The following is a 12376-nucleotide window of genomic DNA, read 5'->3' as shown; positions in this document are numbered from 1 at the left end:
AAAGTAAGAATTTTCTCATCCACTATTTTTTGCATCTGTGTTTTAGAAGAGTTAAAATACATGTTATCACTAATTATTACAATTAGGTTAATACTGTTTTCTGTAATTAATTTCTAATGAACATATGTTTATTGATGAAAACTGCATCCTATATGCAATGCCATTTGAGCTGAAGGGGTGTTTTATCATCATTGCTCATAATAAAACAACTATAATGTATTTTGCTTAGGCACCAATTCTGTAAATACTTAATTATGAGCCCCTTTTTACTGCTGTGAAAAAAAATCATTTAAATAGACAGAAACTGTCAAGATAGTAGGGCAAAAGCCTGATTGTCTGAACTGTTTGAACATGGGCATAGTTTAAGGGAGCGGAGTTGTCAAGCTCGGTTCTTAAATATTTTAATACACGTTCTGAAAGTAAATTCTCTACTGAGCAGAAGCTGAGGCTAGGAAGTCTTATCAGAGATGGAGCATCTCTATCTTGTGTCCAGTGCAACGCTGTCCCCATCATGGGGATCAGAGGGTAATACAGTATGCATCCATAATACCTAAAAAGGTTGTACTTAGTCTTGTCATTTGTATTTATTTCTATTGATATTCAGCTAATACCTATTACTGGCTGACTATTAGTATTTATCATTATTTCTGTTCTAGTAATTTTGGCCAAAGTTGGAAGTGTAGTTTTAGAAGGGAGCATATATAAAAGCAAGACAAAGCATGGTCATTGATCACTACTGGGATTAACAAAAGATGTATTGAGATTTGAGAGTTATTTTAAGAGATATATAATAATATGCCAAACTATCAAAAATTCAGAATTTACTTTGTCAGTTTTTGTCTTCAGGACAGAAGTACTTTAGGGAGATGCTGTGTGGTCTGAAAAAAAATTTAGGATTAGTATAATGAAGATTGTGTTCTGTGTTCTTTTATACTTTGCCTCAAACTGCATACATAGATGTATATACAGTTTTAAAAGTATCATATTTACATCTGATCACAATCCTCCATCCTCCCTCTTTCCCAGTACACTTAGGCCTCATACAGGTCTGTGCTGTGTAATGTTCTTCTCCAAACAGTTATCCTTGCAGGTGAAGTTCATCCTGGGCATTCCCATGAAGCAACAAGGGCCATCAGTTTTCACTGTTTTCTGAACGAGGGACAGAAAATAAATGAAGATGTTATTTGTCTTTAGGAATACAGGGCACCGATGGAGAGTATTCAAGAAGGTGGCACATCTGAGACTAGTTTTATTTGGTGAGCTGGCTAGGTTGTAAACCAGATGAGGCCCATCACAAGGAATGTGTCCATACCGCAGGCACCCCATATTTCGGGAGCGCAGGAGGAGCCTGGCTCCGCGCTGCCTGGCTTCTGACCATCTCCTCGAGGATGCCCTCGCCGGCCGCGGCGGAGGGCAGCCCCTCTCCCGCAGGACCCGCTCTTTCCTTACTGGTGCCCAGCTGTTCTGCCTCTGCCCCAGGTCTGTTCTGCGCAGAGGAGCCACAGACAGGCTTTCCCCGGTTCCCCGGCGCCCACCACCCAACCTTAGCAGGACCTGGCAGGACCCCCGAGGACCGGACCTCCCCCTCCCCGAAAAGTGCAAGGCGTTATTTTTGAAAGCGCCCAAAATAGCGCGCGACTGCTGCACAAGTCTCCTTATTATTCCTCCAGCGTCGGCAGTAAATCAGGGGGAGGATGCACCTCCGCCGGAGCCCTCGTCGGCAGCCGCGTTTTCGGCGAGGGCGATGCCCGCCGCCGCTGGCGGCTGCCGGGTGCCGGCCGCGGGCGGCCGGGGCGCAGCGGCAGCGCAGGCGAGGGAGGAAGAGGAGCCGCGGCGGCGGCGGCGGCGGCAGTTTCCCCTTTCCCCAGCCCTGGCTCCGCGGGCGCATGCTCACTGTGCCCGCAGCCCTGGACCATATTTGTCAGGACTACTCGAGAGACGGAGAAAGAGAGAATTTGGGGGGGTAAGGAGCGGCGGGTTCCGATCTGATCCGCAAGCCGTTTAGGGAGCCGCGATGGCAAAGGCTGGTGACGGGTTTTAATTTTCCCCCTAGGTGAGGATGAAAGTTAGAGAGAGCCTGAGAGATAAAGGGAGAGACGCACCTCCTCTCCCTCCCTTACGAAACGTATCTGGGGAAGGGGAGGGGGGCTTCTCCCCGACCACCTCGAGCAGAAAGGATGGAAGTTAATGCCGGGTAAAGTGGGCAAGTGACTCGCAAGTGGCTGGGGAGCGGCCGGGGCACCGGGGATCTCACTAAATCATAAGTGTACGAGTGTGAAAGAGGAACAAAAGAAAGAGAGAGGTGCCTGGTATTTCTTTTTCTCTTCCCAAACACATGAAGGGAGTACATGTATATATATATGCGCTGTATATTTATATACATACACAGGCACGCACGCACGTATGTGTATGTACATATATATATACACGGGGGAGGGAGCTGTGGAAATGTGTTTGTGGGGGCCCTTCTTTTTTTTTTTGGGGGGGGGGGAGTGGGTTCCAAAGGGAGGGGGAAGGGAAGGGGAGAGACATTTTGCAGACTTGCCCCACCAATGAGCTTGTCAGTTGGCTGCATTTAATGACACTTACGGGGCACCGCCGTGCTGTTGGGAACAATGTGATGCGGGTGCCGCGGCCGGGCGGCGGGGGGAGAAGGTGGGGGGGCACGGGTGTGCATGTGAGCGCCGGGCGGGGAGGGAGCGGAGCGGAGGGAGGGGGCTCGCTGCCACCCGAGCCCCCCCTCCGCAGCCCCGGCTCTTTGTTCGCACAGGCTGAAGGACGGGGAGAAGTGCGGGCTGCGAGGGGGCAATGCGCAGCGGAGAGGGGTGCGAAAAAGGGTTTTTTGGTCGGAAGCGGCGAGAGGTGGCGGCTGCCGGGATATACCGGTTGAATGTGCCGTGGGTCCCCGTGTGCGAAGGCCTCTACCAGCGCGCAGCAGAGAGTTTGTATTTTCCGTCGCTCCTGCACTTTGTGTGATTGTGTGCGAGAGATATTTAAAATATAACCATCTCCCAATTTCCGCCATTTTGGGGAAAGTTTGCACACACATACACATACAAAAAAAAAAAAAAAAAAAAAGGCAAGCTTGTAGCAATTTTTTTTTTTTTTTAAGAGACGAAAAAAAAAGTCTTTTGCTCGAGTGCTCAGTTCCTGCCTCTGTGCGGTGCGTGCGCCGCGCTCGCTGCGGCAGACATGTGAGGCGGCGGGGGAACGGCCCCTGCCCGCTTCGGGCTGCGTGCGGCGGCGGGGGCCGGCGCCTGTCACCGCCGCCGGCTCCGCGGGCCGGCCTCGAGGGGCTGCCGGGGGCTGGCCCCGGGGTGCCGGCGGTGTGAGTGAGCGCACATACACGTGAGTGCGTATTTTGCCGACGACGGGGGCAGGGAGCGGGGGGGGCAGGCAGGGGCAAGGAATAGGACGCGGCTTTTCTGTTAAGTTGCGCGCTCTCGCCTGAAGTGCGGCCGGGGTGGGGGAGCGGCCCCCCGCGCACACGCCCGTCTCTCCCTCCCCGTCTCCGCAGCCGGTGCATATAACAACAGGATATAGGCACACTTGTTCTCGCTAGCGCGTGTGGGGCGGTGTTTTTTCGGTGGGGGGGGGGGGGGGGGCGGAAAGCGATTTTTTTTTTCGGAGGGGGGGAGGGAGCGGCGGCCGACGGGAAGGCGCTCCCGCGGAGCGGCCGCCCGCCCCCGGCCGGGGCTTCGGAGAGGCTGCCGGGGCTAGAGCGCCCGGGGCGGGGGGCGCCGCGTCGGGGCCGCAGCGGCGCTCGCTCCCCACCCCCTTGGTTTTCCCCCCTCCCCGTCGGAGCGGGCGCACGCGAGAGCGTGAGAGAAAAAGTTGCAGCGCGGGGCCGGGCGCTGGCGGCTGCGGGGCCGGGCGGGGGCGAGCCCTCCGGGGAGGCGGCGTGTGCCGGCCCCTCCCGCGGGAAGGGGTGACTTCTCTGCCGAGGGATGCCCGGACATCGCCTGCGAGCGGCCGAGTAGCGAGTCCCCGCAGCCCCCTAGAAAAAAGAGAGCTCGCCCCCCTCCTCCTCCTCCTTTTCCTCCGCGCTGGGGGAGGGGAGGAGGGAGGAGAAGGTAACATTTTTTAAAATTTTTTTTCCTTTCACTCGGAGGCAACCTCCTTTTCCCGGATCCCGGTCCCGGGGGGTGGAGGCGAAAGGGGGGGGGGGGCGGGAAGGAAAAAAAAAAAAAGCGAGGGACCCGGTAAACAAGCAGAGTCCCTCTCTCGTTGTGCAACTTCCTCAGGAACACTTAACACCCAGTTCCTCTCCCACCCCCGCCCGCACCTCGCTCGCCCCCACCGCCGCCCCCTCGCCGGGGCAGGGGGGCACTCTTCCCCCGCTCGGTTTAATTGCCCGGGGCGGGGGCGAAGGATAAAAAGGCAAATTCGGGAGGGAAACGGAGACACTCGAGAACCGCTTTCCCCGAGCGCTCCTCCCGAGGAGCGGGGCGGGCGCTTTTGTCTCGGCGGTTCTGCCCGAGCCTGGGGAAGACGCGGACCTGAGCCCGGGTTTTCTCCAGAAAGTTTCAAGTGCAGCAAAAACACGCCGCAAAACTGGCCAAGGAGGGACCTCTGCTGGTAGGCCGCGGGCTGCCGGCGCGGGGAGCGGCGGCCGCGCCCGCCGGGCCTCGCCGCAGCGTTCCGGCCGCCGCCGCGCTCCGCCGCGCCGGGCGGGGAGCGGCGCGGGCGGCTCCGGGCGGGCGCTGCCGGGACCGCCGGGGCACGGCCTGCGCGGGAGCGGCGCGGGGCGCGCTCTGCGGCCGTGCCGCTTGTCCCGTTCCGGAGCGCGGCTCGAGCCCCCGGGGTTTTTCGGCTTGAGGAGCGGTGCGCGCGTTGCGAGGCCCCTGGAGATGCGGCAGCTTCCCCCGGGGCGTGAGGGTCACGGCCTCTTCCATGTCTTTTAATTACCTGTGCTCTAGCAGCGCAGTGTAAAAGCTTTACAGCGAAAGGCAGCAGGAGTTACGTTTTCAGTTTTGTTCTATTTTCTTTATTTCTTCCGTATAGTTGAGTGGCACTGGACTGATATCTTTGCTTTTTCTACTCATGAATGGATGCTCAGTCGTGGGTGCCAAAAATCAGGTGGTGAGCATAAATAAGGCTCATGATATAAAAAGTTTAGCCTATGTCATTTTTGGAAATGTCTGTGCTCAGCATTGTAACACAGTTTTCTTAGTGCAAATCTTAAAGCTGTTCAGGAGCCAATGCTTTTTACCAAGAAGGCTACCATGTTCCCAGAAGTCTCTGTGATGAACATCTGTACGAGAGAAACTCCCTGAATGTAGTGGCTGAAGGCAGCAGAGCTTTCCACTTCTATCCGGGTGGTGCCGGGTAGGCGTTATTTCCTGGTGAGACTTCAGCAGCTTTGGCTGTGATCTCCTGAACTGGTGCTCTAGTGAAGGCGGCTGAAGCAATCGTCTCAGATGGTCTTTGTTGTCAGTTGGCCAATGGTAATAAACTCTGGCGTATCTTTTCAGTTTACTGAGGTTTTTTTTGGAGTATTACTTTAAAAGTTTCAATAACTTGTGATGACTTCTTTTCCTCTAATAACTTGTTGAGTTTTTGTGGGTTTTTTTTTTTTTTTGACATCACCTGTTCTGTGAAGAGAGATGGTTAAGTTTTAGTGGGCTGTTCAATTTTATCTTGTCTGTTTTTTGATACTGCTGGTAAGGAGGATGATAGATTGTGAGTGATGGGTGTAAGGAATCAGTGATGAGCTGGCATGATGCTTACTGAAGAAAGTGTGTAGTCATATAGCTTGTTAGTGCTCCAGTAGTAGGACCACTCATCACAATGGGAGATGCCAGCAGCTCTTTATGAATGGGGGAGAAGGGAGAGTCTATAAATGCCTCCCGCTGCATGTGTTTAGGAGCTAGAAAAGGTGAACTAATTGTTTATGAACAGCAGAGCTTATGGGATGTGATAATAACTGGCAGATGAGGAAGAGAAGGGCATGAGTCAGACAAAAGAGATGCTCAGATGTATATTGTATTAACTTTGGGTAGGAAATAACAATTTGAAACAGGTCAGGTGATAGGAGGTGTGAAGATTCGGTGCAGGCGGTGTCTGCATAGGGGAAGGAAGAAGGAACAAATAAACAGAGAAGTTTTTTGTAACTTTCTGTGCCTGGTTCAAGCAATTAAGAGAATTTAAGACATAGGAAAGTCTTTTTCAAAGTTGTTGTATACAAATCTTGTTAAATCTCCACTGAGGCCTGCACAGACAATAACAAATAAGGGGACCATGAAAGCTTTGCAGAGGAAATGCTTTTCTAGTGTGAGGTACAGGCTGTTTATAAACATGGTAAGTTTCATTAGATGACAGAATAGCTTTGGTATTGGATAACTATTGTTGTAGTGTCTTGTGGAAAATGAGGCTGTTTGAAATGTGTGTCTGTTTGAAAATGAGGCAGTAGATGAAGGCTGTGTGTAATTGTTACCCAGTCTCCAGCAATGGTGCAGCAATAACTGCGTTACCTTGCAGACTCGGATGAGGACAGCAGGAACCTCCTTTAAGTGCTGGTCCAGACCCAGGTTTCAGAGTATTTTTTAATGCTTTTGTGGCTAGATTCTTCCTGTAGGGAAAAAAAGGTTTAAAGCCAAAATATTGGGAAGCAGGAGTGAACATACACAGTAGCCTTGGAGCACGTAGTAGTCAGAAGAGTAGCAGTGGGTAAAATAAGAGTAAAAAATGCTAAGGGAACATCATCAATAAGAACTCTGGTCCTTTTCCTCTTACAACCTTTGAGTGGCAAAGAATTTAATGCTGTGTCTGATCTTTAAAGCTATTTCTGATCTTTAAAATATGTTGCTTGTAATAAACTTCATGAGCAACAGGCAAAATAGTGAAATTTACTCAACTTTTTGATACAGAGAATAGAAACATGGCAGAACTAGTAGTTTCCAAACAATGAAAAATAAGATTTTTTGAGGAAAATGGGCATCTGAAAATATTTATTTTAATGAAATATTTAAATAATTAAACCTTTAAACAATACAAGAAAAAACACATATTAAAATGTGGTGGGTAGCATCAAAGAATTTTACCATTTCCTGCACTGTTCCTCTTGTGGTTGTTTTTCTGTAAGTGAAAAGTCTGGTGCAAAAATATGAAGGGTGAGAAAGAGACAAGTATGAGGTGTGCCCAGCTCAAAGAGAGGACTGTGAAGAGAGAAGCAGGGCTCACTCCAGTGGTTTATAGTCAATTGGCTTTGCTTTTGGTGTCATGAAGCTCAAAATCACTACTGTTGTCAAATATAGGGAATTTACATTGCAAGGAGTAATTTTGCTTCATGTGGCTTTGGGAGCTTAACAAGTCAGTGCTGGTAATATTCACATTCTTACATGTTAAATAAAACTAAGCCAAGTGGATACTTGTCCTGGTGTCTAGAAGTTGGTGTATTTGCAGCTCTGGTACACTGAGTTGTTTCCTTCAGATCCACTTTGTTTTCCTTATTTACTGGGTATGAGAAAATGTGTCCTTTTAGCTCATGAGTTCTACACCAGGCAGCCTTGGAGATGTCTAAAGTAAATGTATACAGTATTAGGACAAAAATGCTAACCTGTTGCCTTTATTTCTGAACATCCATCAATGCTAGTGTCACCCACTCCAGTGGGGAAGAGGGAGCATGGCTTGCCTGCAGAAGGATATTGTCTCTCTTGGGATCTTTTTTTCTCTTGGAACTCACTCTTGGTGTCACTTGCTGTGATCTTCTCTGGCTCTGTGTTCCCAGTTTTGGGTCTCCTCATAGGAGCTGTCAGTTGGGGAGAGGATCAGTATGGGGCAAATCTGCTAGGCTGTCTTGTCAAGGCAGCTACAGAAATCCTCAGAAATACAGAGAGATGCATAAGAAGAAATGGCAAATTACTGCAGACATGTTATACCAGCCTTGCAACGATGATGGTGACTTTACTGCTGAGCTCTTTCTGCTGCCCAGTGACCAGTATTGAGTTGACTGCACTGATTAGAAATCATACAGGCATTTCACAGTTAGCAGCTTAGATGTTAAAAATTCGGGTAGGGGTCAGGTAGTTTTTTAAAGTACTGAGTGGAAGAAAGACTCCTATTACTACTTTCTGATGTATTCACTACATAACCCTATAATTACTTCAAAAACTACTTGTAAGTCTAATTGGCATATTCTGTCCTGCTTCTTTCCTTTATATCTTTAGACAGTCTCTCACCAGATTAAACCATCCAATTTTTAGTGCTGTTATTCTCAGTAAGTATCCCTTCTGTGAGGTACACATTTATTGTTGAACCTATAGGTAAAATTTAAGGTTTTTCTAAAGGATGTGTCTTAATCTTATTAAATGAGCTTGTTTATTTTAATGGCTTTATTACATATGTCTGAAACAAATCTAATGTTGAAATATTAATATGCAGCACACTTCTCTTAAGGCTGTCAGGACCAAGATAGTTCCATCCCTAAAGGCAGATTTTGGAGATGCTTTTAGAAGATGACTGCTCCAAGTACTTACTATTATGTCCTTTCCTTCACATTAGATGGCATTCACTGGCAGGTCCCTTATTCATCTAGTATTTTTACTACTTTTCTGGCAGTGCAGCAGCAGCAATGATACCAGATGAAATCATTATAGAAGGAGTTATACTAGTTCAGAGAACTACATCAGAGCTTTAAAAACAAAACATTAAAGGAGTAGATAAGACATTCTTTAGTTTTCTTTGTTCTGAGATTTAGATGTAGCTCTTGCAATGAGTTCTTCCTTTTTTAGTACCTCAGTGCTGTAACAATTTTACTGGTCTGTATCTTGTTTCTTACTATCATTAGAAGAGGGATAAAGGCCTACTTTCATCTGTTCAAACTCGGCAAATCTGGAAACAGATACTTTGTTAAAAATGTTTCCTTTTTGTAAATTAATTTCTCGCAGCGTTGCTCTGTGACCTTTTCATTCCCACCAAAAACACTTCTGAAGGCTGCAGAATGTGAAACATACACAGATTGTGCCTTTGACGTTCAGTTAATTTCAAAAGGAAAGCAATAATGAATGTCTTTAGACATCTTCAGAATGTATCATTATTGCAGTTTATTACCTGAGGAAAGTTTCTTATGTGCAATTAAGTCAGAATTTGTATGTTTTCTTGAGACAAGTATGCCCTGAACATTTCTGTTCCAAATTTTTCATTACCTTTCATGGTTTACTCCCTGCCTAAGTAGGCTAGACTCTTTCAGTTTTCCAGCCCCCAAGTAATTTTCATGTCAGTAATGGGAGTGGCACTAAGGGAGATAACAGCATCTGATGGAGCAGCTGTGCTGTCCGATGCTCCCTGCTCTCAGCAGCTGCTGAGAGGTAGCATTTCTCCACAGCCTTCCAAGTCTTTTCCCAGCTTCTATCATACCTTCCACAGAAATCATTGGAGCATATTTTCTGTAATAAACCACAGGAGAGTTGAGTGAAGTGTCTTCTAAATAGAATGATAATTTAAAATTATTTAGAGACTTCAGTTAATGCAGAACATAGCTTTGTGTTTGCTTAGCCAGACTAATCCTGGGGAGCTTGTTCCACCAATGTGCTTGAACCAGCATGTTTTGTGTCCTTAAAACTTCACGGGTGCCTGGAGAGATCCCGTTTTTCAGCTACTCCTTAGCAGGAGTAGTTTGTATTCTTGAGGAAAGGCCTGTGCCTCTGCCACTGTGCTGTAATTCAGTTTGGTGAAGCCTGCTTGAATTGGTTTGCAGTGGTACTTGGTGCTCAGATCAAGCAGAGATTCCAAGTTGTGTTGCAGGAGCTTGCCCTGAGGTAGGGTGGTGGATTTTGCCTGTGATTATAAAAGATGAGATCTATGGCTTTGGGGAATTTCTCAGTTTGCACTGAATTTGTTTAGATTTATTGATGGTTTTTAAAATTAATTTTTGTATGTTTTTGTTACGGTTTTCAATATTTTCTCGCAGAGAATTACTTAAAGGGAAAGGAAAAGACACATTGAACCATTTCGTTCTTACTTCAAACTTGTCATGTGAAAGATGTGAAGTTTGCTCAAAAAAGCATTCTTTGAACCCCGCCTATCATATGAAATAAAGGAGAATGCAAAGGCTTTTACTCTTAGCAGTGGATACTGACTGAGGTCCAGCTCCTGTTATCTTGTTGATAACTGTGTAGTTGATGTAGTGTAATGAAAGAACTCATGGAGTGAGTTGCTTAGGATTTTAAAGACTTATGCTAGAAATGAAGACGAAACCAAGGAGAAATGAAAGGGAGTTCAGATTATGTACCCCAAACCAAACTAGTATGTGTTTGTAGTGGTGATGTTACAGTGATTGATACTATTTTTCTGATTAATACAATGTAAATTCAATTGTTTTTCATGCAACTAAGCTAAGTGTTTTTCCCCTCAGCCTTTCAATAAAATGCTTTTATATGACCTGAGTTTACTTCTGCTTGGTTTGCAACTTTTTTTGTTATCAGAGTGAACAAATAACACCTTTTTGGTTGTTTGGTGTTTTTGTTTGTTTTGTTTTTGTGTTTTTTTGGGGGTTTGTTTGTTTTTTTGTGAAAAGTCAAGATCTCCAGAGAGTATTTGCAGATTCAGAGTGGCACCTAAGTTAGAAATTACATTTTAGAAAACAGGGTTAAACTCTGAGGAAATTCTCTGTCTATTTGAATTTCAAGTATTGATACTTGCAGCAAAAGTTTGCATATGGGGTATGAGGCTTAGAAAGTGTTCATTTAAAAGTTCAGAGAGTTTACATTGCAAAAAGTTCAGAAAGTGCAAATTTCAAAAGTGGTGAGGTTTTGCTAATAGTTCATGAACAATGACAGCTAATTTTGCCACACTTTATTTCAGCTGCTAGGAATAGTGCAGCCGTTCTTCAGAAACAAAATTAATAAGTCAGATTACACATTGCACAAATAGTAAATTAGGTGCTGCCAGGCCACAGATTTAAGGATTGCTGGGTTTGTGAGAAGTGGAAAGGAAGAAGTTGGTGGTGCTCACAACTGGCTGCTAGAAACACTTACAGTTCAGTGCAACTGATGGTGTTTTTGTGGCAGGTGAGCTGAAGCCAGGGGTCAGAGGCAAGTGCAATGCACTTCTGTTGCTTGTCAAATTTTTTATCACAGAGAGGGATGTCCAGATGCATTATTTCTTGCATATGGAGGTAAATATTAACTTCTCTCACTGTTCGGAAACAGAGGGATCCGGTAAAGTAAATTCTTGCAAAGCAGTAGGTTTCTCTGGTGTATATATGTGCTTCTCTACATGGAAATAAGTTTTAATAAATGCAATTCAAAATTTATCTGTATGGAAACAGATAAAAAATATTCAAGTGTCCTGAGTCAGACCTCTGTCAGGAAACTGACAGTTTCAAATTCATTTTGAAATTTTAATTTGAACCTAGGGAAAGCATTCACATCAGCATGCTATCCAGTATTAAGGAAACACAGTTCTGTTAATCAGTGCTTAATGTATTTATTAGAGGCATGCAGTCATGTCTTGCCTTTCCTAGAACACATGTTTTTAAGTGTACTTGACATGTTTTCCTTGTGTCAATTTATTTGCAGTTTGAAATTTTTCTTTTCTCTCCAGTACAGCTCCATTGCCTCCTAGTCTGTGAAACAAGTATTATTTTCAAAGTTTCAGAAAGATTTCCCCTTACTTTTATTACATCATGTATATTATCACCTTTGTCATCAGTTGTCCACGTGGCCAGTGTGCAGAGGGAAGCATTTGATACAAATCTGTGAAATGCATTAGAAGAAATATCTGGTGATACAAGCATTAAACCACTTACAGAATTTTCAGATAACTTTTTTTTTTTTTTTTCCAGTACATGCATCATGAATGAATCTGCATCTAGTGGAAATGGTCAGGAGTTTGATGTATTTAGTGCAATGGACTGGAAGGATGGCATAGGTACTTTGCCAGGAAGTGACCTAAAGGTAAGAGATGTAATTTTTTCAATAAAAATAATAAATTACAAAAAGATGTATTTGAAAAGCTGGTGTGTAGGTATCTGCTTTTATGAATAAAACATGAATCTGCAGTTCTGAGTTAAGAGACTGTAGCCTGTTAGGTTTTAGCTCTGGAGTTTCTTGATTCAGTTTGTGGTGCTGGCACAGACAGCCATCATCCCCGTAGGAAGGCATAAATTAGCACTGCCTCACTATACAGACAGAATTAATCAAATGCACAAAATCCCAAAGAAATCTCAAAAGTGTGAAAATGCAGTCCACTTAGAGCATTATATTACTGTCTCACTAAGAATTTTAATACTGTCATTGACTGTCATGGTCTTATATTCTTAGGTCTTTTTATTTCTAAAAATAGTTTATTTTTGCCATGCTTTTGTCATGTAGGTGCCTACAGAGATCAGTAAAGTCAGTGCTTCTGAGCTGGTTGCAGTTTAGAAATTTGAATT

General features: G+C 45.5%; 1 protein-coding gene across 4 annotated transcripts in view; it reads left to right on the top strand.

The window, feature by feature from the left end:
• The first annotated feature begins 1886 nt into the window (after nucleotides 1–1886).
• The window catches only part of L3MBTL3 (L3MBTL histone methyl-lysine binding protein 3), a 77843-nt gene continuing 67353 nt past the window's right edge, over nucleotides 1887–12376 (top strand). The window contains exons 1-2 of one of the 4 annotated variants that reach the window (XM_021540729.3): nucleotides 1887–1963; nucleotides 11786–11897. In XM_021540729.3, the coding sequence (XP_021396404.2) occupies nucleotides 1887–1963; nucleotides 11786–11897 (189 nt within the window). Of the gene's footprint in view, nucleotides 1964–2168; nucleotides 2195–2232; nucleotides 2303–3265; nucleotides 3349–11785; nucleotides 11898–12376 lie in introns of those variants that run through there. The other 3 variants (XM_021540728.3, XM_021540732.3, XM_021540730.3) reach the window with 3 other exon arrangements.

The sequence above is a fragment of the Lonchura striata genome, chromosome 3 (assembly GCF_046129695.1).
Source record: "Lonchura striata isolate bLonStr1 chromosome 3, bLonStr1.mat, whole genome shotgun sequence".
Taxonomy (NCBI): domain Eukaryota; kingdom Metazoa; phylum Chordata; class Aves; order Passeriformes; family Estrildidae; genus Lonchura; species Lonchura striata.
This window is presented reverse-complemented; position numbering and strand designations above follow the sequence as displayed.